The sequence below is a fragment of the Lampris incognitus genome, chromosome 5 (genome assembly GCF_029633865.1).
Source record: "Lampris incognitus isolate fLamInc1 chromosome 5, fLamInc1.hap2, whole genome shotgun sequence".
In the NCBI taxonomy this organism is placed as follows: Eukaryota; Metazoa; Chordata; class Actinopteri; order Lampriformes; family Lampridae; genus Lampris; species Lampris incognitus.
The window spans coordinates 17,820,273-17,847,174 of record NC_079215.1 but is presented as its reverse complement, the minus strand read 5'-3'; the positions used below and the strand labels follow the sequence as shown (position 1 = coordinate 17,847,174).

Sequence of the window (26,902 nt, the reverse complement as noted above, 5' to 3'; positions counted from 1 at the left end):
AGGTGAAAGAAACTTTTTAAGAACAGTGTTAACTCAAAACAAATTGCTGAAACTCACTGATTTATTAGTATTTCTTCCCATATAATCCATTACAAGTAACAGACTTGTGTAATGTAACAATATCACAATCATGACATTAAAAAAAGAAAAACATGAAAAAAACGGACATCTTGGTGGCTCAACAAGGAAAGTGCATACCATGTAAACTCAGGCCTGAATGCAATGTTCTAGGTTTGAATCTGGAACATCAACCTTGACGTGCATTCTCGTTCTACACTTCATTTCAAGTTCCTTAACTTTCGATAAAGGCTAAAGCTGCCAAAATAAAATAAAAACAAGAGTAAGGGCTTTCACAACATATCAGCCAAACAACAAACTAAGGCATATAGAAAAACATAGGGACACAGCTCCAGAAGGAAAAAGATTAGTCTGACGACAAATTCCTTGAGAAAAATTAACGCTTTGTAGGAACAGAAGAAAAGCTAATAGAAATAGATAAAAATAAAAAGCATAACACAAAATGAAAACAAATATTCCAAGATATGAAATAATGTGCAAAGTTGGGAAAGACCGCGGTAAAACCCGCCAGCCTCCAAACACTTTCTCTATGGTGCTAGGATATTTCTAGCAGACAGTTTGAGTTAAGTATGTAGGTGAAGACTGTGTGAATATAACAAAATAACACATGATGGGTTCAAACTATGCAACAACTCCAAACCGACACTACAGAGGAAGACTGCAGACCACTAATGATAAGACATACAAAATGTTACATCTAAGGGCTAAAATATAGCAGCAGTATATTATAAAGATTTAAAAATAAAATAATGTAATGCAATACAGTGCAAGGTACTAAGCATACCACCTAAAAGTTAAAACCATCTGTTAAAAACATGGCAGACTGGTCTAGGTACTCTGATGTTAGTACAGCAGGGTAAACACAGCTGCAGATAGTGTTATCAAAGATATAGTTCGGATTTTTGGAAGCAGGGTTGTATGAGGTACTTATCCATAGTCAGTGTATTACCTACACTGACTATGGATGGCAATTGGCAAACCCACAGTTTGGAGAAGCAGGCAGGAGTATAGGCAGGGTCAGCAAGCAATGTGCTGCTGTGGAAGGGGCCAGAAACAAAATGTATTTTAGCCACCTAAAAAAAGGCCCACCTAAAAAAACACCTATATATCACTTTAAGTGTAAGCTATATTTAGAATATTTTTCACCACTTTACCTTGCTGCCAGACAGCCCTTTTTCCTAGCACTAAATTTTCTCAACTGCAGAACTTCCGTATTCCTATGCATAAGCACAGCTGTGCAGCATGCATTGTATTACGCTGTCTGCAGATCAGCTGTTTTGGTCAGAGAGTGCTGTTGTGAGATCAGACCGAAATCAAATGTCACCTTTCTAAAGATTTCAAGGATGGTACGTGCTTGTGCTTTTCCGGGATGTTCAAACAAAGAACTGTCTTCATCACCATACAGATTTTATCATCTTCCACTGAGGGATATTGGCCTGAGACAGCTGTGGCTAGTTGCATTGAATATAGACATCAACAATCCACCCGCAACACTGAGACATCTCTACATTCGCAGTGATAATTTTTCTCAAGAGGATTATGTAAAACCACCACCAAATAAGCCAGATAGACACTTGCTGAAGAACACTGCTGTAACCAATACCGTTAACTGCCTACAAATAAATGAAATGATAGGGGACATCCGGGTAGCATAGCAGTCTATTCCATTGCCTACCAACACAGGGATCGTTGGTTTGAATCCCCGTGTTACCTCCGGCTTGTTTGGGCAACCCTACAGACAATTAGCTGTGTCTGCAGGTGGGAAGCCAGATGTGGTTATGTGTCCTGGTCACTGCACTAGCACCTCCTCTGGTCGGTCTGGGCGCCTGTTCGGTGGGGAGGGGGAACTGGTGAAACTCCTCACTGTCAGGTGAAAAGAAACGGCTCCACATGTAGCGGGGGAGGCATGTGTAGCTCGAAAGAGTGGGGTAATTGGCCAGGTACAGTTGGGGAGATAAAGGGGGGGGGGTAAATAAATGAAATGACTTACACACTTAAGTTGGAAATTTTTTCACTGATTCAAACTTCCCGGATCAATAACTCATAAGCAAAATGTTGTTAAAACACAAACAATGCCTCTTTCCTACCATGGTAAGGTAGATGAGCTACAACCTATGTTTCACCTAAACAAGCAGTCCTCCGAGCTGGACAAATAACATTAGTTTTTATGTACAGCCAGCTGTGAGACAAGTGTGCAAGGACAGTCTAAATTGCAACACCAAAAAGAGATACAACAAAAATATTCAATAACTTCAGCCTCATACAGTGTAGTGTCCCCAGTCATTTCACACATCAATAGTATCCTGTTGGTTCCATTACAACACTTAATAAGCTGTGCTTATGCATAGGAATACAGAAGTTCTATGGTTGAGAAAATATAGTGCCAAAAAAAGGACTGTCTGATGGCAAGGTAAAACGGTGAAACTATCCTAAACATAGCGCACACTTAAACTGATATTGATTTTTTTTTTTAGGTGAACCTTTTTTTAGGTGGCTAAACTACATTTTCTTTTTGGGCTCCTTCCACATTAGTACATTGCTTGCTGACCCTGCCCGCACTCCTGCCTGCTTCTCCAACTTGCAGGTGTGCCGACTGTCATCTACTGTAGGTAATACACTGACTATAGATAAGTACCTTATACGACCCCATTTTAAGATATGGGTCTGTTGGACATAGGTGTGCCAAATAACCAGCATTGACATTATTATTGACAATTGTTAGTTCTGGCTCTGTGACTGTCTGTCAATGGTCATAGATGTGCTGGCACACCCAAATCATGTTATTAATTATTATTATTATATTATCATTATCCATTATTAATTTTAATATCTGCAGCTGTGTTTATCCTGCTATGTTTACATCACAGAGTACAAAGACCACCCTGACATATTTTTAACCTTTAGATGGTTTTTAGCATGTAGATGTCAGCAAACTCACTAAAATGGGCAAGGCTTTAGTTACTCTTCAAAGAATCTGATGTATTGGGATTAATAAAACTAGTGCGTTCAGCTTAACTCAGTGACAGAATATCTGTCACTTCCAAAACAACCAATGACACATGCTTTTCAAGGCAGTGTCGTTGGTGCATTACTGGCTCATAGGCCATGAGTTCCTGCAAACCAAAAACCTACAAAAAACACGCAGAGGCACATCTTTATATTTATTTGTTTCTGCATACCCTTTGACATTTAAATTTACATGTTAGGCTTACTCAATGATTTATACTGTGAGCAAGAGCACAATAAGCTTAAAATCCTAAAACACTGCAAGGAATCAAGTGTAAGGAGGACAAAGGTTAAGAGAAATAGCGACCGTATTCCAATGGGCAAGTTGATTATAAATCCATTTTTATTCATGTTATTTGATCTCCTTTTTTGTCAAAACCAGCTAACCCTGGTACAGCTGGCACTATGTTCTGCCCATTGAGCTACACAGAGAATGTCAACCCTTCGCCGAGCAAGGTTATTGCCTTGCTATGCCCCGTTTATCTACCCTGTACCTCCATTATTACCCCGACCATCACTGTAAAACCAACCCCTTTTTTTCCCCACTACAGAATCAAATCAGACGTGAACAACGGGCAGCAAAGGAAAACAAACGCATTAGAAATACTGTACCTCCCCGGAGTATGCAGCTAAATCAAGGATCCGATTCACCTCCCAGGAAAAAGTTTAAAATGGTTCAGATTCTGTCCCAAGATCAGAGATTTAGCCTGAAAGGCATCTTGTGTGTGCTTCTACCGAAACGAAGGGAGGAGGAGGAGGCGAGCAGACAGAGAAAGGAGTAAAGTTGTCCTCTCTCTCTCTCTCTCTCTCACACACACACACACACACTCGCTCTTTCTTTCTGTACCAGCCTCTCCGATCGCAGGACTCAACGGCTTCACACAATCTTCCATTCACTGTCCCTGACACATTGTCCTGCTCTCACTGTCTCTGCTCATGCAAACAAACAAACACACACACACACACACACACACACACACAAACACCCCGCCGACCAACACACGAAAACAAAAAACGCAACAGCCCAAAATACAAGCAGCCATGGTGGCAAAAATCTAGAAAACACATTGAGCAGCAATGTTCTAAGAAAGAATATGTAAAGTGAAAAAAAATACAGATGAAGAGAGACTAAGACTTAATGTCACATTAACTTTACAGTTAGGAATTTGTCTAATGGAGACAATAACTATGTCACAAACCATGAATTCAGAGTAAGTTGTTGTACTCCTGGATAATTTTAACTTGAAAATTCTGAATGTCATGGATGTTGTTGCACCGGTAAAAGTCAAGAAAACTCTGAGCAAAAAGAAGGCACCTTGGAGAAATGCCATGATGGTAAAAGCCTTGAAAAGAGAATGCAGGAAATCCGAATGCAAATGGAGGAAAACTAAACTTCAAATCCACTACGACTTGTATACACAAAACCTTTATAATTTTAATTATGAGTTATGCAAGGCTAGACAGCTAGCTACATTTTTCTAATTTGATTAACAGGAGCATTAATAATACCCGCAATCTATTTGCCATGGTTGACAAGCTTACAAACCCCCCAAAACAGATAGCCCCAGAACTCCTCTCCACAGAGAAATGTAATGAATTTGCTTGCTTTTTTGGTGAAAAAACAGACCATCAACACGACACAGTCAAACTATAAAACTATGCAGTCTCTATTACCACCTAGAAATAATCTGGTCATTGTGTCACAATTTAATACCACTGATCAAGAAACTCTAGCGTAAACAGCATCGGCATCTTAACTCATCAACATGTTGTCTCGACACACTGCCATCTGATTTTTTTTCTAACTATTTCTAACTCTGTAAAAACGGAGTTACATCAAATAGTTAATAGCTCACTGCTATCAGGCACTTTCCCCATGTCACTAAAAATAGCTGCCATTAAGCGACTCCTAAAAAAGAGAACTCTGGATACCTCTGTGTTAAATAACTGTAGCGAATTCGGGGGACAACGCAACCACAGGAACTGCCGCGGCCGGGAAGCTAACCCGTATCGCCCGCACCGCAGGAGGCATCGCTAACCGCTCGACTAAAGCAGTGGTTCTCAACCTTTTTGGGGTCCTGGACCCCCTGCGTATTTTTGATCTACCCTGAGGACCCCTCCACCTGATCTTGGGGGAGGGGGGTTGCAATTTGATAGAAACAGTAGAAACTGCATTTTAAATTGCATTATAGCATTTATTCACTCTTTGGGGCAAAAATAAGAGCTTTCAGTTGTAACTTAGATATAGTTAACAAAACAGAATTCTTATGCAGTAACTTTCAGATATATGTAACGAAACAGAATATGTATTCAGTAACTTTCAGATATATGTAACAACAGAATCTTAATGCAGTAACTTTTAACAATGCAAACGGGAGCGAGATCTCTAATTAAAATACAATAAATTACACTTGTGAAACATGTAATTGGAGAAAAAAGTCCTGTTACCCTTTATAGTTTAGGTAGATAAAGGTCTCAGTCACATTTGAGTAAAATAATCCTATTTCTATAAAAGTCATAGGATCTTTTTTATAAAGATATTTTATTTTCACGGACCCCTTGCAATTACACCACGGACCACTAGGGGTCCGCGGACCCCCGGTTGAGAAACACTGGACTAAAGGGTCCGACCCGCGAGCCAGCGGCCAGCGTGTCTTCTTATCCATGCACGTTACACTACCCCCCTCCTTCGGGAAGCGCGTCCCCGCGCTTAAGCATATCAGCTCCTTCACGCCTCAGGGCGCATACGCTTCCGATGGCCTTACGGTCGCTCCACCCCACTCCTGGTACCAAAATTATGTAGCCCGTGGAATTAGATGCCACACAGGACACAATTACTTCCGGGGTTCTTGTAGCTTTAATTTTATTGTTTGAACCTTCGAATGCAGATCGTTTTACTGAGTGCATAAATTCCTGTGTCTTTCGAGCAAACAGCTCATAAATGTTCACAGATGTGGCAAGTTTAACAGAAAAGATTTTAAAAGGAAAATAACAAATACAAAATACAAAATACGGTGCAAAATACGGCAGTGGACTATGTATGTTAAACAGGGTTTAACAAAGACATGTAGAACTTCCTGAAGATTGCGCAACTTCTCACTCTGTCAGTTACCTTTAAACAGAATTAAAATGCATATAAAACCTTTACATTTCCCTTACATCCCAAATACAATGGCATGGTGTGGCTTTATGCACGCCAACATTACCTTGTCATGCCTGCAATGGCGAACAGCGGTCGACGGCTCGCGCCCAAAATCCCCGAACATCAACTCCAGTAGCGTCTAAATCAAACCATCGTGTCAAATTACCGACATACAATATTGTTTGGAATAATGTTACAGGTATATTTCACAAGATATTTACCCTTACTTACTACGGAGTCATAGCACCGTCACACTGAAATCTTCAGGTGGTTCACGCAAGAAAAAAGGAAGAATACCCAAGATGCACTTGGATAACTTGCAGAAAGAGTACCCAAGATGCACTTGGATAACTTGCACGGAGTTACAATAAAAGTCCGCAACACTGCCACTTACTGGTCAAAACATGCAATGACAACCAAAACTATAAAAATACACTCACAATCTGCTTCACGATTTAAATACATCAAATGACATTTTACATGGCTTGACAGTGTAACAATTACATATACTAACAGTTAAACTATACTAAATTTAAGTGGAAAATCATTTAATATATTTAACAGATTTACCACCCGGCTACATAACTATAGACCCATTTCAAATCTTCCTTTTATAGCTAAGATCATCGAGAAAGTAGTTTCCAATCAACTCAGCAATCTTTTTTAATTCAAATGGTAATTTTGACAAATATAAATCAGGTTTCCGACCTAACCACAGTACCGAAACAGCTCTTACAAAAGTGTTAAAGGACATATGGCTGAATACTCAGGTAAAATATCTGTTCTGGTTTTACTTGATCCTCAGTGCGGCATTTGACACTGTAGATCACAGAATGCTGTTGGACAGGCTGGAACATTGGGTAGGACTTTCCGGAGCAGTCCTTAATTGGTCCAGGTCTTATTTAGAAGACCAAAGTTACTTTGTCACCATTGGCAGTTATGAATCTGATAGAGTGGCTATGCCATGTGGAATCCCCCAGGGATCAGTTCTTGGGCCTCTCTTGTTTAATCTATACATGCTGTCTTTAGGCCAAATTGTTCAGAACAACAACATGGATTACCATAGTTATGCAGATGATAATCAGATATAGCTGGCTCTCTCAGCTGATGATCTCAGCCTAATTGACTCACTGTGTCACTGTTTGGAGCAGATAAATAATCGGCTGAGCCAAAACTTTCTTCAATTGAATAAGGAAAAAACAGAGATTATTACTATTATAAATGAACAACTCAAGTCTCGAGCTCTAAAAACCAAAGACCAAGTCTGAAACCTTGGTGTTTTAATAGACTCAGATCTCATGTTCACCAGCCATATCAAAGCAATCACTAAAACAGCCTTCTATCATCTTAAAAATATAGCCAGAATCAAGGGTCTGGTATCCCAAAATGACCAAGAGAAGCTCATCCATGCTTTTATCTCCAGTAGAATTTATTACTGTAATGGTCTCTTAACTGGTCTTCCCAAAAAGAGCATTAAACAGTTGCAGCTTATTCAGAATGCTGCTGCTAGAGTTTTAACCAGGACCAAGAGAACAGAGCACATTACTCCAGTCCTGAAATCTTTACACTGCCTTCCAGTTAGTTACAGAATAGATTTCAAAGTGCTGCTACTTGTCTACAAATCACTGAATGGTGTAGGCCCAGAATACATCACTGACAGAAGAGTACAAACCAGGCAGGGCTCTAAGATCCATGGACTCAGGTCAGCTGGTTCAGCCCAGAGTCCAAACCAAACACAGTGAAGCAGCATGTAGCTGTTATGCTGCATGCAACTGGAACAAACTACCAGAAGATCTTAGATGTGCCCCAAATACAGCATTTTTTAAATCTAGGTTAAACGCACTTCTTTTTTCTTGTGCCTATGATTGAGCGTTAAAACTTGCACCTCATTCCAACTGCACTTTAATTCTAGAAGTAGATCTCTAGTCACTCCTGGTGGGAAAGTGACTATGTTTTTATTCTATTTTTTTTGTACTTTGTATTTACTTTTTATAGTACCTGTCTTTTAATTATATTACTCTTTTTAATTACTAATTCAAAGTATATTTTATTGTACAGTACATTGTGCTGTACACTTTGTACTCTTTTAATTAAATTTTATATATTATTGTTCCTATTTGTTTTTATTTACTCTCTTTTAATTATATTTCATATGGTTGTTGCTTTTCTGTTTTTATTTGTGTAAAGCACATTGAACTGCCCTGTGTACAAAATGCGTTATATAAATGAACTTGCTTGCTTGCTAAAAGTACAACTCCTCTGTAGATAACCCACAAACATAAAATAGGAGGAATTTATAATAAAAAGATGAAGAAAAAAAAAAGAATGGGCAATGAATGCTCATTTGGCCATTAATTTTTTTATATCGCACAATCTCATGATATTATATACTGGTATAGTATTTATGAGGCATCAAAAAACTGAAAAAATTGCAGATGCACAAACTACTGTAGTGAAATCTGCCAATGCCAAAATTAAAATCCTTCTCCAAGAACAGAGTTTATGGGATCATAGTTTGGCAATGACTAAAAAAGAACAAAGACGGACTGGTAACCTGTCCAAGAAGTTGCTCCCTGTCCCTGGCCTAATGCATGCTGGGATACACTCCATCCCCAATGCTCCTCCAATCTTGAGTAGGATTCAGTGGGTTCAAAACACAACTGAACCAATGAATAAATGATTGGCACACATTAAAGGTGCATATTAATGATTTATATTTTGTGGATTCTTGGTCTGTCTTTGTCACCACCAGTCTGGCCCCGTCTGGTAGAGGACTGAGGCTTCTGGTCTGTTAAACCTTTTAACTGTCTCTCGCCCTGCATTTTTCTCATCTTGTACAGTATATTACTCCCTCCCTCTCCCCCTTTCCTCACTCCTCCATTTCTCTCTAACCCTTCCCCCTTTTTCCTGTTTATTTTACTGTTAAAAACTGCAGCATAAAAAAAAATATATATATATATAAAATATATGTATATATAAGATATACTATAAACTACATACGTATGTGTGTATATATAGTTATATATAGTTGTATATAATATAGTTATATATAATATAGTTTATATACGTATATATATATATATATATATATATATACATATATATATTATTTTATCAGTTTTTACTTACAAAAGATGAATTTTAAAATATTTAGTTATTGCATCATTTTCATCAATGAAATTAAGAATATTTCTTATGATATCTCTCTCTCTTTCTTTACCCAGACTCTCTGGTTGAGGGGGTTCATGTTTTGGGATAGAGAGATTCTGTCCCTGGTGGAGTTCAGTGCCTGCCTGCACCCGCCACATCCCACCCAAACAAAACACATACGCGCGCACACACACACACACACACACACACACACACACACACACACACACACACACCGATAATGCATGCTTTGTGTGGTGAATCTGGAACTACAACAAACTGTTTCCAGAATTAGGGAGATTGAACACTGATGCACTGAGTTAAAGCAGTGACTGTCAAAGCCTGAAGCTAGATGAACACTCACTAGGAAGCATGGCGGCTGAGCTCAGTGATGGAAGAAACACACTCAAAGATAATTATTTTCCTTTTAACATATTTGGATAACATCTTTAGTTTGTTACACACCCTTGACAGTGGATGGAACATGTTTTGGCAAGCTAGCTAGCAAACCAAAACAGACAAAAACACAACAGGGAGAACAAGCATATTTAATTTCATATTCAAGTAAAGATTATCTATATTCAAAGATAACATCTAAATCAAAAAGCAAAACATTCCATTTGGCATAGGCTTCACTTCAAAACAGTTCAGCCACAAAAACTGTCTCTCAAATTCACGTGCACATATAAACATGCCCATATGTTATGACATTACCAGCTAAAACGCTGACAACAGTGAAGCCCATCTCAGACAACCATTAGCACAAAGAGTGTATGAGTAAGCTTGTGCATGTGTGTGTTAAATTGGTGATTAGTTCTTTACCAGTAATTATTGGCAGTAACCATATCACGCGGGATTTTATTTGTATTTGTAAACCTTAGTCTATTGTCTATGATGAAAGCAAGTCTGCAGAGTCATTCATGAATATTTCAGTTCAGATATTGAGTATGTCATAATCATTATATATTTACAATATATTCATGTCATGTTGCATTAGGTAAAACATTAGATGTGCATGTGTGTGTATATTCTGTGACAGAGGAAGACGCAGAAGACAGGAAGAAATGGAAACGGATGATCCGCTGTGGCGACCCCTAATGGGAGCAGCTGAAAGTAGTAGTAGTAGTAGTAGTAGTGTGTATATTCTCATTTTAACAAGTTATTTATAGTACTTTTTTGTATATTGTTATTTACCGTATTTACAGTTTTTTAGAAACATTTTTTACGTACATGTAAAGCCCCTCGAGACTATAACTTTGATTTAGACAACCAATATATTTGACTTAACCTGAAATTTGTTTCTCTTATTTGTGTGTGTGTATGTGTGTGTGTGAGTGAGTTTGTGTACATTTATGTATAAACTATGTTTGTGTACACATGTATTTGTTTTTGTGTCCATGCAAATATGAGCAAGTATGACCATCATGTATTTATGTGTGTGTGTATGTATGTATGTATGTATGTAAACAGTGTGTTGGTACTAACTGTCGGAGGAGCTGACGACCCTGTTTCCAGCTCAGCTGATGGCTGCTGTTGGAGGGGCTTGGTACCTCACTGCTGTTCCCTTCATCTGAGAGAAAGAGGGGCAGGGGGGGGGCAATGCAAAATGTGTTTAAGGCCAGCTGCACACTTTTCCTAGAAAAAGTGCTTCTTCAACAACCACACATTGTGCTGATAATTTTCAAAATTATGATGCAACTTATTCCTTTAAAAACAACCTGCAGAAACTGTCACTGTCAACAAAAACAAAACAAAATCCTTCGGAATCATCCTAACAACACTACCCAGCCACAACTAGTGTGCTTCCATACTGACTGCCTTGGCTCACAGTTTCTGGGAATTGGCTAACAATGACAAAAAATAAAAAATAAAAATTCTGGAACCTTCTTTTTTTTGTTTTGGGATTTCCCCCCATTTTTTCCCCAATTGTATTTGGCCAATTATCACAATCTTCCGGGCCATCCCGGTCGCTGCTCCACCCCCTCTGCCGATCCAGGGAGGGCTGCAGACTACCACATGCCTCCTCCGATACATGTAGAGTCGCCAGCTGCTTCTTTTCACCTGAGAGTGAGGAGTTTTGCCAGGGGGACATAGCACGTGGGAGGATCACACTATTCCCCCCAATTCAGTTTACAATTGGCATTTATGTAAGAAAGGGCACTCAGTTTTAAAAAAGCAATACGTGGGAACACAGTCGTAGTTGATAGGAGCCATGCCATGGAGCCATGGATAAATGTACTGTTTGCAGCAAGACAGATTTGGGGTCTGTCCTGCTGCAAACAGTACATTTATCCAATGGACTGTGTATCCAGTGGACTGTATGCTGTCATGAGTTCTCCATTAAGTATTACATTGACAAATAACACAGAAATAGACCCATTGCTGCATTTAAAATACTTCCTTTTTGCATCTAACATGTCAAGACGTCTGAACATAAATTCAACAAGGTGACAAAGAGGAGGGTAGAGGTTAAAAAAAGAGGTTGTAAGAAAGTGAGAGGGAGAGTACATAGGCAGACAGACAGATAAGAAGATAGAAAGTTAGAACAGAGGGAGAGAGAGAAAGTCAGTCAAAGAGGAGGAAGAAAGAGAGAGAGAGAGAGAGAGAGATAGAGAGATGAGAGCGAGAGAGAATTTTTTGAATTTTAAAAAAGGTCATAATTGAAAAGGAAAACAAAATGTATCAATGACAATATTAACAAAGTCATTCCTTTACATTAATACATCCAAAATAAAGAGATCATCTTCCATCACAGAACCCCAGGTCAATTCAAAGGAAGAGTGAGACAGAGACAGTGAGACAGAGCGAGTGAGACAGTGAGTGAGAGAGTGACAGAGAGAGAGAGCAAGTGAGGGCGAGAGTTAGTGAGAGAGTGAGAGTGAGAGAGAAAGCGTGAGAGAGTGTGAGAAAGAGTGAGAGAGCAAGTGAGAGAGTGACAGAGAGAGTGACAGAGAGTAAGAGAGTGCTAGTGAGAGAGTGAGTGAGAAAGCAAGTGAGAGAGTGAGTGAGTGAGCGAGTGAGTGAGTGAGTGAGTGAGTGAGAAAGAGAGAGAGAGAGAGAGAGAGAGAGAGAGAGAGAGAGAGAGAGAGAGAGAGAGAGAGAGAGAGAGAGAGAGAGAGAGAGAGAGAGAGGAGAGAGAGAGAGAGAGAGAGAGAGAGAACAGTGAAACAGAACAGTTTTTGGTCAGTTTACTTACCAGAGTCATAACTAGGAGGCTTCATATCTCCCTGGTTCAGCTCTGTTCCATATTTTAGCTTATGGTATTTTGCCCTGAGGGTAAGCACACGCACACACACACACACACACACACACACACACACACACACACACACACACACACACACACACACACACACAGTGAGGAAATTCAAGCCCATCCTCTGATCAAGATTCTGATGAACAATGTAAACTTTACAACATGAAGATCTCAATGTCTTGAGGAGATATGAAGGTTGTGAAAAGTGGTCTGTGGTGGTGGTGTCTGTTTGTGGTAGGAGAGTAAGCAGTGGCTGAGTCGGTACTTTGTGCAGCTGCAGATTATTAGTTTATTCTAAAAATCATTTCTATCTGTCGCAGCGATGCTCGAACCAGCCATCCCCTGAAACGTGTGCCGGCAACAACCAGGGAATGGAGTTCATAACAGGACAGTTGACGGCTGTTTTAGTTTACTTCCATTATTCAGGTTCATGTTCTATATGTTTTGAGCTACTTGTGATAGTAAACCCTGCCAGTGCACCAACTCGCAACTCCTGAGTGTGGCTATGGATCAGCTGTATCCTTCCATGTACCTTGTTATCATGGTCAATATGATTTATTTTTGCTATTGGCTAGGTGACCGTCAACAAGACCATATCAGTCTATAGCACGACACTGTGTTGCACTACAGCTAATATATTAATTAGGTTTCCTTTATTAATCCTCTTGGGGAAATTCAGTTACTGCAAATTAACCCATTCTAGCTGTGATCTGTGTAGCTAGGAGCCGTGGGCTACTGCCTTCATGCTGCGCCCGGGGACCAACGCCAGTTCTTTTCCCATTGCCCTGGTCAGGGGCACAGACAGGAGTATTAACCCTGACATGCATTTCTTTTTGATGGTGGGAGGAAACTGGAGCAACCTGGAGAAAACCCACTGCAGACACGGGGAGAACATGCAAACTCCACACAGAGGACGACCTGGGATGACCCCCAAGATTGGACAACCGCGAGGTTCGAACCCAGGACCTTCTTGCTGTGAGGCAACAGCGCTAACCAGTGAGCCACCGTGCCGCATATCAAAATATGAATGACAACTAAATTACATAATTCTATTACTGAACATTATTCTACAACTAATACTACAATAGGACTGTCAGCTAGACCGTATCACTCTAAAACTCAACATTATTTCATAACTAATATCAAAATATGACTCAACTAAATCATATCACTCTATATCAACCACATTTCAAATAATATCAAAACATGACAGTCAATACAACTTTTTCTATTGCTGTACACTGTTTCTGACAGGATCGTCGCCTGCAAGGGAAAACATCATTTTCGTGTGCATGCATCTGTGTGTTTGTGAGAACACGCATGTTAGACGCCTCTCTAGAGTGTTCCCCGTTCTCACATGCTTCCCTCACTTCCTCACTTCCCTCCGCCTTCCCCGACTCACATGCTCCAAACGCTCCAATAGGCAGCATCCTAACCTGTCAATCAAACACCTAATCAGCAGCTTAGGTGACTGGTCACGGCTAATAATTCCATAAGAAGATAAGCTGCTCTTTGTGAGTTGGCAGATCATTTTCACACTAATGGCCTGATCTTATTTGTTAAGCTTTAAATGGTTCAGAGATGATTCAGGCACAATCTGCAGTATTAGCTGATGGAGGGGAAATAAGATTTGCTCCCTCCTCTGTTTACAAATCAATAATCCTTTAAGAACCTCATTAAAACACGAGACGGTCTAGACTCCAGACCAAAGGTGACGGTGTTTTTGCCACCAGGCCTGATTTGACATTGCATAAGGAACTTAAGTTAAATAAAATCACTTTCATCCTTAAAATAACCTCTAAATAAGAGACAAACAGCATCTGACAAGGCTGTCTGGTTCAACTGCTCTGTTTAATTCTAGTTTTTTTGTTCACTGCTGCTTTTATTGCAATTTTACTCATGTCCCCACTTGCTTTTGCTTTTCTTTTTATCCTTTTAAGGACTTTTTCCAATTGTCTGCATTGTAAATCAAACCATGCTGTTCCTAATGTGAAAAGGAAAAAGTATGACTTGAGAGACTAGTTTAATTACCCACAAGGACTATGTTTCTCATGTTCAGGTGCTTATGATCAGCCCTGTAAGAATAGACTGGCCCCCAGAAAATTGCATTTCCCATGAGTCCGAGTTCATAACACATTCTTTCAGATGAAAATATTGCATAGGATGCAGGTTCAAGCCCCCATACAAGGTGAGCAGCCACTACACTAGATCCCCACTGGCGGCTGATCTGAGTTATCCATCCATCCATCCATCCATTACCACTTATCCTGCTCTCAGGGTCACAGGGATGCTGGAGCCTATCCCAGAGTTCATTGGGCAGCAGGCGGGGAGACACCCTAGACAGGCCGCCAGGCCATCACACAAGGCCAACACACACACACACACACACACACACACACACACACACACACACACACACACACACACACACACATACCTAGGGACAATTTAGTAATGCCGATTCATCTGACCTACATGTCTTTCGACTGTGGGAGGAAACCGGAGCACCCGGAGGAAAACCATGCAGACGCGGGCTGAACTCCACATAGAGGATGACCTGGGACGACCACCCAGGATTGGACTACCCCGGGGCTTGAACCCAGGACCTTCTTGCTGTGAGGCGACCGCACTAACCACTGCGCCACCTAATTTGAGGTGTGTGTGCGTGTGTGTGTGTGTGTGCGTGTGCGTGTGTTGCAAATCAGCCACCAGGGGAGCCAGTGTGTGTGTGAGTGTAGATAGTAGTGTAGTGTGTGTGTAGGTGTGGCTAGTTAAACACACATCTAAATTGAATACTGGTAGATGGCTGTTAACAAAGAGTGTGCATGTACATATGTTTGCATTTATGCACATCTGTGCATATTTGAGGCAGATTTGTGTGTGTGGATGTGTCTCCGTATATCTGTGTGTCTGCGTCTATATGTTTGTTTATATAACTCTGATGATTTGTTTCTATCTGTATGTGTGTATGCCAATGGGCCTCATGCACCCGTTTGCAAACAGCCCTTATGGATGATTGTATCTTTTGTTGACACAATCAAACTTTTGGAGCAGTGCAAACTTGTTGTACATGAATACACACAACCATACTGTTGGTCAATTAGAAGGAAAAGTCCATAAATCGTTAATCTACCTCGCAGAATGACTAGCTTTAATACTGGAGTACTTGAAAAAACACATTTAGGCCTGAATTAAGATACATATAATAGGATTGCATATAAATACTGCATAATTACAATTAGTTTATTTTAGCATATCATTTTTTATAGGTAAATTTGGCCTATAAAGATAAATATTTGAAGTGATGCAGAAATGCTAATGCGTTTCAGATGAATTGAGATCAGGTCCACCCCTCTGTGGATAGTCATTTTCCTTTTTGTCAGTTCGTAGAAAATCCTTTGCATATCTATCAGTGAAAAGTAGAGACACAAAAAGGGGGAAGAGGGGTTGAACCCAAGCTACCTAAAACAGACAAAACCCCCACATACTGCAGTCTTGCACACCCAGGACCGGTTAAATTGTATCAATGTTCTGGTGTAATGACCTGATTATGATCAAAGTGATCAAGTGCCGTCCCCTTATGTGGTCTTTTGGAGGTTTTAACTACCGAGTGCTCATTTGTTTAATTTAAGAACATTCACGGCGCATATGTGAGAGCAAATTTGGGGGGTTAAGAATGACCTGTGAACCTGATTTGTCTCCTGCAATTTGAGTAAAAACATACCTGAGAGAAATTTAAGAGACTCCTGAGAGACTCCTCTTACATGAGGCCCGCTGTTTTCATATCTGTATATGTCTGTGTGGTTCTGATGTGTTTGTGCATGTCTACATTTGTGCATGTCAGTGTGTGTATGTCTACCTATATTTCTGGGTATTACCATGTTTCAGTATCTATGGAGGTGCCTGCCTGTTCGTGTGTTCTTTGTTTTGTGCATCTGCACTTGTCTGTGTGTGTGACCTCTGACCTCTCCTGTTTAAGCGCATACTCCAGCATCTTGATCCTCCTCACCAGGTCTTTCTTCAGGTTTTCCTGGCCCCGCCTCTCCCCCTGGAGGAAGGCTATCTGTGCCTACAGTTCAACACACACACACACACACACACACACACACACACACACACACACACACACACACACACACACACACACACACACACACACAAACAGGAATTAAAAAAAAAATCAGCAAAGGTAACACTGTACTAAACTGATGTTCTTTATGTTTGGGTGACGTCTATGTTCACAGCCCAAGCTCAAATGTTGACACAATAGAAAAATGTGTCTTCTATCGACCATGCACAGGCCAATAGATGCTAGAGCCTGGATCACATGACAGTCGTACATTAGCGTCCCCCCCGAAACCCTCTGTTTTCCTCGTCCACACCACACCACTATAAGATCCATGTTGGAGGGTGTTTCTGAAAAGATATATTTTTCAGTTGTATGGATGGAAGGCCAAAACAAAGAAAAGAAGATGGGTTTTCTAATTTATCCATGTTTTCCAATCTATACATGTGGGGACATGGCCAAAGTAGTGAGGCACTGGGAGAAATGAGGACTATCCTGAATGGGACTATCCTGTTTAGACAGTGAGGCTTTTTATACAGCCTTTCAAGGCAGGAATGTTGCGCCATTAAACTGCCCCCCTGTTCTGTGTAAAAGGTGCAAATGGTGGGCGTCCGGGTAGTGTAGCGGTCTATTCCGTTACCTACCAATACAGGGATCACCGGTTCGAATCCCCGTGTTACCTCTGGCTTGATTGGGTGTCCCTACAGACACAACTGGCCGTGTCTGTGGGTGGGAAGCTGGATGTGGGTATGTGTCCTGGTTGCTACACTAGTGCCTCCTCTGGTCGGTCGGGGGAACTGGAGGGAATAGCGTGACCTTTTCACGTGCTACGTCCCCCTGGCGAAACTCCTCACTGTTAGGTGAAACGAAGCGGGTGAGAGTCCGCGGTGGTGTAGCGGTCTAAGCATCGGCTTTGTGTCTATGCAGTCGCCCACTGGGGACCCAGGTTCAGGCCTCGGTCTCGTCAGATCCGACTATGGCTGGACTCAACGAAGCAGCAATAATTGGCAACGCTGTCTTCGGGAGAGGGGCGGAGTTGGCTTGTTTTCGTCACATGAATGCGTCTGTGTGTGTGTCGGAAAAAGCAGTGGTTCGGCCTGGAGTCACCTTGTCAACGAAGTGGCGAGGCGTCTCCTTCGAGACTGCCGGCCGGAGAGATGCAGTTGGCGAATGCATGCAGTACGAAGGTTGGTGTTTGAACTAAAATAGGGAGCGATTGGCCACTAAATTGGGAGAAATCAGAAATTTTTTTTTTTTAAAAAGAAGCGGGTGGCGACTCCACATGTATTGGAGGAGGCATGTGGTAGTCTGCATCCCTCCCCGGATCAGCAGAGGGGGTGGAGCAGTGACTGGGACAGCTCAGAAGAGTGGGGTAATTGGCCAAGTACAATTGGGGAGAGGAGGGAGGGAAAATCCCCCCCCCCAAAAAAAATACAAACAAGGAATGGGGGTGTTATCGTTGCTCCGGCGTTAAGCCACCAGTGGAGGTAGTCACAAAGCCAAATCAAAATCTGTGTAAAAGGGACAGCAGCAGGACGGGACAGCAGCAGGACGGGACAGCAGCAGAACGGGACAGCGGCAGGACAGGACAGCGGCAGGACGGGACAGCCGACGCTGTTGTGTTAAATGTTATGCCATCTTTGTTTTCATGACTAAAATGGGTAGAAAGTTTTCCGTCCACACTTGTGTTTTCTGACTGTTTCCAATCCAGGGACACCTGAGGACTGACGCCGAACCCATAAGGCACTATGTAGACAACAGGGCATCACAACATCGGACAGAAATACTCTCACAAATGTACACCTATATGCGCAGTTTAAGAGTCTCATAATCACCCAATATGCATGACTGTAAAGAAACTGAAGAACCAAGAAGAAATCCATGTGAACACAGTGAGAACAAACAAACTACACAAAGATTGGATGGCATCAAACTCAGGACCCCAAATGGCTGACAACACAATATTAAAACAGAAGTACTTCCAAAATACTTTTTACAAGCACAGTAGGTAACTAAAAAAAAATTTTTTTTTGGCTTTCCCTCCCTTTTTCTCCCAATTGTATTTAGCCAATTACCCCACTCTTCTGAGCCATCCCAGTCGCTGCTCCACCCACTCTGCCGATCCGGGGAGGGCTGCATTCTACCACATGCCTCCTCCAATACATGTGGAGTCACCAGCCACTGCTTTTCACCTGACAGTGAGGAGTTTCACCAGGGGGACGTAGCGTGTGGGAGGATCACGCTATTCCCCCCAGTTCCCCTCCCCCTCCGAACAGGTGCCCCAACCGACCAGAGGAGGCGCTAGTGCAGCGACCAGGACACATACCCACATCCAGCTTCCCATCCGCAGACATGGCCAATTGTGTCTGTAGGGACGCCCGACCAAGCTGGAGGTAACACGGGGATTCAAACCAGCGATCCCCGTGTTGGTAGGCAACGGAATAGACTGCCACGCCGCCTGGGCACCCTCGATTTCATTTTGTGAAAAATCTTAATTAACAGATTCTCGTTCTAAATTTAGACAATAAAATAGAGTATTACGATATGACAATAAATCAAACGTGATCCCAATACCACACTAAATGAAAGATGATAAACAAAAATAATGAATTATTGGCCAGCTTTAGTTCTGGGTGGTCCAGAGGAGCAAGGAGCTAATGCCGTCTGTTTAAACTGCACCAGGAACAGCATACAAAAAAGAGGGTAAGTTCATCTGTGGATGGCACAAACACACATTCGCAGCCATTTTACCACACATGCATCCATACACATTAACACTCAGAGCTACACAAGTGCATGTAGAAGCACACACACACACACACACACACACACACACACACACACACACACACACAGTCGAATACAGTTTATTCTTTTGTGAATTCCATTTTCTAGCAAGCCTGTTGTGTTTACTATATGTGTGAGAGAGTACGTCTGTGAATGGGTGTTTGTGTGTGTGTGCAAAGTATGTGTTGTTTGCCATTAAAGAGGCATAATCCTATGAAATGACAATTCCCAGTAGCTGGCCTTATGGGTGAATGGAAGTAATTATCCATTTGCTAAACCAGCTGCTCCAAAAAAAAACATTCACAACCCTGACCACAACACGACTGCTGGGAATCTCAGAAAAAAACGGCACAATTATTCCCAAGTCCTTTCCAACACAAATTCCTTTTTAGTCTAATAGCTCATGTTTTCACATGTAAGCTGATTAAGCAACTTACAAAGGCGCCCAAGTAAGAATAAGACTTAATTCCTTGATGACTAAAATTACCATCATCTAGTTGTTAAAAGGTCAAGGGTCACAGCTCCAGCTCCGTGATAGATGGAACAAATAGTATGAGACCCTAAAATGATTATGGACCACAAAGAGAGACAGAAGTATCAAAATGACAACGATAGAGAGTGCTCATGGTAGAGAAAGAGAGAGAGAGAGAGAGAGAGAGAGAGAGAGAGAGAGAGAGAGAGAGAGAGAGAGAGAGAGAGAGAGAGAGAGAGAGAGAGAGGGAGAGAGAGAGAGAGAGAGAGGGAGAGAGAGAGAGAGAGAGAGAGAGAGAGAGAGCTCATGGGTGACAGAAGTGACATGGAGAATGACAGAATGATTAAAATGACAGAAAGGGAGATGATCATGAATGATAAAGGGCCCCTTGTGAAATCCATTTTTTCCCTCTCTATTCCATACAACAAACCCATGTTACTAACATGGATGATCTAAAGACAAATAAGTTTAATTTACAAATATAATACAAATTTTGTAATCATCTCCCCCAAATCTCCACATTCTGTGCCCGTCTCTATTAACATCTAAAATCTGTTTTCACATCTCCATTACGACTCCATCGACGTTTTCTGCACTGCAGAAAACAGGGGGGGGGGGGGGCCCCACAAAAAGAAATCACAGAAATCACAAAAAAGACTATTTTGGCCGATAAGGGGGCACTACCAAAAAAAAAAATGCTCATAACTTGTTAACGGTTTGACGATCACAGTCAAATTTAGTATGTTTTGTCTTGGACAGGTGTTGTACCAGAAGCTAAAGGGTCAGCTTGACTGATGGAAAAACATGGCCAATATTAGTCAATGAAATTTCAGCAGCCCTTTAATGCTCTCAAGTATGCCCAGTCTTCTTGAAACTTGGATCATACTTGCACATATGTCCTCATCAGGCAGATGCCTCGCTGGTCAGCAGGTGCTTGGACCCCGCCAACTGCCACTTGCAGCTATATTTAGATAATCAGTAACTTCATTTACAATAGTTCATTCACCATTCAAGTGACTGTATGAATCTGAGTGTAGGAACTGATGAAGAATTTGAGAATCCCTGAACAGAAGAACCAACGTTACCTTCAAGATTGTAAGACTGACTTGAATCGATGAGGCATTTCGTTCTTTAAGTATGATGGTGGCCCTGATCTAAGTTAAGTGTTCATTAATTTACCTGCAAATTTGGGACATATTCTCATTCAGTTCATTTCATGCAGTTTCAGTTTATTCACGAATCAGTTAAAAAAAAAGTACAATCGTATACGTAAGACATAATAGAAATAAGACTGTTATCTCATTCATACTTTTAGGTAAATGACCTCAACACATATGTTACTTAAGTTGCCAAGATTACTTTTGTTTTTACATCTTGTTTTGTGTTTAAGAGTCACAGTGAGCCACAAATCAAGTCCTGGCATGTGAAGTCTTACCTGGCAAATGAAACAGATTCCGATTCTGATTCGAATTCTAACTCTCTCTTTCTCTCCCTTGCTCCCTCAACAGAAAAGCTCACAGCCTTTCTTCATCCCTGAGAAACTGACTTCTTGCAGGCTTAAGATGGTTTTAATCCATCAGTGAAACACACCTCTTCCATTTGCTCAGGGTTAGACACCGCCTGTGGAACATTTAGGAATGGGCTATAGTCGCGCCATTGCCCTAGCTTAACTGCCCCAGTTCTCAGAACCCAATCTAGACTGTGGTTAATTGGGTGCTAACCGTCAACCCTGCTCAGCATCAAATTGGTCTGGATCTCACCAGTTTCCCAGAGCTGTCGACTCGCTCTTGCCTGGGGTCGCTCTGTCTAAATGGATATCAATCTGTATGTCTGTCACCATTTGTCTGTGTCTTTGCCAACCTGTTTGCCAACCTCTGTCTGTCTGTTAAATTGTGGCTGTCTTCCTGACCATCTTTCTGTCTGGCTGGTTCTCTAGATGGCTGTCTGTCTGTCAAGTCCTGTCGTTAAACCTCTCGTCTATTTGTTTATGCACGCTTGTCCATGTATCACCCTCTGGGTCTCACTGCCCCCCGCCACCCCCCTCCCCCGTCTCTCAAATCCATATAGAAACCAAAAGGTGATTTATATTTCTAACGAGCCACATTGTCCAAGTCTCCTCATAAACAGAAGCTGAATGAGTTGCTAATCATTAACGTGGAGACAGTTAAATAAAAACAAACAGTTCAATAAAGATGCATGGAAACCCGGGTTATTTCTGCAGGCACTGTTTAACTTTTCTTTTTTTTTTAAAGAAAGCCTATCTTCACTAGGCAGGTATTGCTCATTAGGAGGATTCATTATCATTAGGATTTTGTCAATGCAGATTCCTCTTGTCAAATCCAGTTGTTCTTTTGATTATTTCTTTCTGAAAAGCTAGATCCTCTGGCTCCAGTTATCAAATCTCATGCCAAGTGATTTTTGCTTGAGCCCTCAAATCTGATAGATTAAATCCACATGCCAATGAACACCCAGATCATAAAGGCTATATTGTAATTTATGAGTCAGCGTAATGCCTTTCCTGACACGAGTTAACAGTTTTATAAGGTTACTGCTATTGGGCTAAGTTTGGTTGTGGTAAGCAACACCTGATCTCAGCAACTGGATTTTTACTCAGTTTTATCAAATTGGTAAATCATCATCTAATCAGCTTTTCTCCCTGAGATGATCCAACAACACAGACACAATGGACAGCCATGGTTTCGGGAAGACAGCTATTACTCAGATGGGTGTGTGTACTGTCACCAACTTTAACATACCGCACTGCAATCGACTACGTGCGCTGCACACATGTCATGATGTCACGCCACCCCCCGAGGGTCCCAATCTCATCTGCTTATTCCCTTTTCACCTACACACTAGCACTTGTTAATGTGTATTTGTGTGTGTTTTGTGCATTTGTGCATAAAGCCAGTCTAAAAAGTCGGTCATCTGCTATGTTTAATGTGAGAGCTCATAGGACACTTTTATGAAAAGCACCTTACAATACTGTATTTTCAGTTTTCTGCTGCCAGTAAACGGGACCCTCGTTCGTTTACACGTCTTTATTAATCCCCCTCTCTATCACAACAGTGCAATGGAAAAGACAAATCTTTAAATCAGCAAACTAAAGTCCATTAGATGATGTAGGCCACACGGTGTCTCAATCTTGTCAGATATTACAACTGGGTCACTCCGTACTTTATATGTCTACATTTTCAGTGTAAGTACACTGTGTACTTTCAATGAAAAACAAAAAACTGTCCCGGGTATTTTTTTTGTCCAGCTCCAGATATCTGGTGCATGTTTTCTAATTTTTCTGTCCAACTGCAAGCAACACGTGTGTCAACGCTTTTCCGTTTTTCTCTTGAATTTTTGTTGACGTGTTGTTAGTTAAGCACACGGGTAATGTTTAAAGGCGTAAAAGACACACACAGTTTGCTTCAAATTCAATTAGCGTTGGATTTCCTCCTGTGCTGAAAACCCACTCAAAGGGTGAAATTACTCAGTAACACTTTCTATGAAGCTTGCATCTATAACACCCTATAAGCATCTATGACGCCCTATAAGTGTAGCTATAAGTCATTGTAAGATGCATTATAACCATGTATATGCCCTCACAACACCTCATAACCACCTTTATGAAACATAGTCAATTTAAAATTGATTTATGCATTATAAACATGTCATCATTAGCCTGTTTATCTGTCAAATGTCATAATGCATCATAGCCAACTTGTTTTGCTGAAGTTTTGTAGAGATGCATAATGAGACTTCAGTGCTATTTCAGTCTTAAACCATAGCCGTTAGTCATTGTAATACACATTATAGGAAAGTATGAGCGTTATATATGCTTATAGGGCATTATAGATGCTTATAGGGCATTATAGATGCAAGCTTCATAGAAAGTGTTACCAATTCCTCTTTAAATCAGCCTTTTCCAGGTGGGAATGTTGCGCCTTTAAGCCGCCTCGCTGTTCTGTGTGAAAGGTATGAAGACGGAATGGGGGGGGGGGATTCATCGTAGTTCCGGCGTTATTCTGGAAGTGGAGTCACATAGCTGAATGGACAGCGGCAGGAGGGGTGCCAAACGTCGTGACACCTCTGCTTCTGGGACGCCGGCAAGCTATATGTAAAATCATACACGCCTTTGTTCGGTTCAGTTTAATAGAACAAAGCCCACATAAATACGAGTCTTCGTTACGTCTCTATTGCAGAATCTCTGTGTAAAAACGCCTGGCGATATTCTGCGGGGACACAAATTTCACACCAATTTCGACCTGGGTGAAGATCGAAAGCGGTGTGAAATCAGTGTTCCTTTGTGTGTTGCCATAGCTGCAGAATTGGAATCATTCGTTTTGTTTGTCAAACTCTTGTGTGGGAGACATCTGTAACACGTGTGGGCATCTTCCTACTGACTTTGGCATATTTACAGCGCATGTTTCAAAAGCAACACTACAAACCACAAAGAACAGTGAACAGTAACAGTGAACAGTAAAACACTATTGACATTGAATAAAATAAACTGTAGAAATTATCGCTTACAGATATCAAATGGCTAATAGCAGAAGAAATACAATTTATTTCTTTAGATGTTTGGAACTGATCCCAGATCTTAATCGGGAACCTCGACTGGGTCAATGACAACAACCCCACACAGACAAACTAATGCATGATTCCGCTTTACTCAGGGGGAGGTATCCATGGAAATCCATCTCCTCTCCCCCACGGGGCTGCGATAGGCCCTCATAGTAAATGGACCGCATTGTGGGATGACGGAGTGTATCTTACGTAAGACAACAAACCACTGCACGCACACAGCTGTCAAGAAAACCTGGCGTGTTTCTACTTCAACGGTATAGCAGTGTGTGAGAAAATACTACTCCAAAAGATGGTGCCATTCCTTCATTTCATACATTTAGGTATTTCAGCCGATGCTCTTACACACAGCGACTTTCAAAAAGGGAGAAGGAAGGTTTATGTGGTCTTACACAAAGGCACTTTGCCCGTAAGTACATCTTTTGATGGGCATTGAAGGCCTGTTGCAGTAAACAGTAATGTGAACTCTCAGTCTTTTGGAACTTTCTCTGGATTCACTACGTCCTAGTTCTGGTTTGATACTACTTCTGCTAAGACGTCATTTTAAGGTAGGGTACACACAATGGAGTTATTGGGCCAATTTGCCCCTTTATATAGTTAACCCCACCAATTGGAAGGGGAAATACTGTTCTTAGGCTTGGTCTGCGTGATAGGAAGGTGGCTGCGTAGATATTACAGGGAAATTTATTGTCAACTTGATACTTATTGCAATTTTAAAAATATCATATTATAAATATTGTGATTCGATACTATGATTTTTTTAAGGCCCCATCCCCTCTTGTAACAGTAAAATGTGAAAACTAAGAATCCAAAGAAAATGAAAAATTAAAATGCATTCATTTGAAATTCCATGTGTTAGAAGAGATCAGAGCCTGAGTATGTTTGAATAATGTTTGAATAAATGTCCAAACGATGCAAATTCAAACATTCAGAGAAGCAGATATCATCACATCAAATCTCTGCACAGCATCTGTTCAGTGTGCTTCTTCAACATTGTGATTCAGGGGCAAATGTCATCATATCAATATTGTTGCAGTTTGGCATCACGATTTTGCGCAATCAATTTTCCCCACAACCCCTAGTGGAAATCATCTGTTGGTGTGAATGATTCAAAGATCCAACTATAACCAAAGTGACTGACTCACAGACTAATCTGAATCAATGGAGCAAAGACAATTAAACATCTTTGACACTTTTGACTAGGGCTGAACGATGTGGGGGAAAAATCAAATATCACGATATTTTTGACCGAATACCTCGATATCGATATTTTGACGATGTTGTAGAGATGACTACCGGTGCTCTCACAAAATATTTACACAATGATATTTTGATAACACTGATTAGTAATATGAATATGATGTCCAAACAGGTGGAGACAAACAGCTAGAACAGTCTAATGAGTTCAGAAAATTGCATCTCTTTACTGTAGTGCAGACTTTAAAACCAGGAAAAGACAACACGTGTCATATCACGATACTACGATATCCAAAATCCCAGATGATATTTACAATTACAATTTACAATTTCATTTAGCAGACGCTTTTATCCAAAGCAACGTACATCTGAGAGTTAATACAACGCAAGCAAGGATCTAGTCAGGAGGTGACAACTCGAGTAAGTGTCAAAAACTAGGTTCAAGTCCAATAGGACATGGGTGTCAACAGGCAGTGCACAAAGGCAAAGGTGCATAAAAGCGATTTTTTTAAAAATAACATCAGGTGTGGAGGTGTACAAGAAAGAGCTTGGTCTTTAGCTTTTTCTTAAAAATGGAGAGGGACTAAGCGGATCGAATGGAGTTTGGTAACTAGTTCCACCACCAGGGTGGTAACTGGTTCCACCACCGGGGAACTACAGAAGAGAAGAGTCTGGCTAGTGACTTAGGGCCCCATTGTGGAGGAAGTGCCAGGTGCTTTTCTTTGGCAGAGCGTAGTGAGCGTGACTGAGTGTAGACCTAAATGAGGGAGTTCAGGTAGGCGGGAGCTGTTTTAGCTGCTGTTTTGTAAGCAAGCATTAAGGCTTTGAATTTGATGCGGGCAGCAACTGGGAGCCAGTGGAGGGATATGAACAGCGGAGTGACATGTGCTGTTTGGGGTTGGTTGAAGACCAGACGTGACGCCGCATTCTAGATCATTTGCAGAGGTTTGAAAACGCATGCACGGAGACCTGCCAGTAAGAAGTTGCAGTAGTCAGTGCATGATATCTAATCTTATCACGATATCGATATAACATTGCTATATTACCCAACCCTACTTTTGATCCAGCACCTGCACAGAGGTTGTAACAGCATTTGTGCAAGGCCTGTAATGTGTGAGAATAACAAATTCATCCAAAGAGTGAGAACAGCAACAGCCAGAGACAAACAAGCTT

General features: G+C 41.2%; 1 protein-coding gene across 1 annotated transcript in view; it reads right to left on the bottom strand.

The window, feature by feature from the left end:
* Nucleotides 1–26,902, bottom strand: part of strn (striatin, calmodulin binding protein) — a 97,728-nt gene that overhangs the window by 39,295 nt on the left and 31,531 nt on the right. The window contains exons 2-4 of the mRNA XM_056279708.1: nucleotides 16,598–16,701; nucleotides 12,573–12,646; nucleotides 10,862–10,946 (exon numbers count right to left, since the gene is read on the bottom strand). Coding sequence (XP_056135683.1) covers nucleotides 10,862–10,946; nucleotides 12,573–12,646; nucleotides 16,598–16,701 — 263 coding nt within the window. The remainder of the gene's footprint in view (nucleotides 1–10,861; nucleotides 10,947–12,572; nucleotides 12,647–16,597; nucleotides 16,702–26,902) is intronic.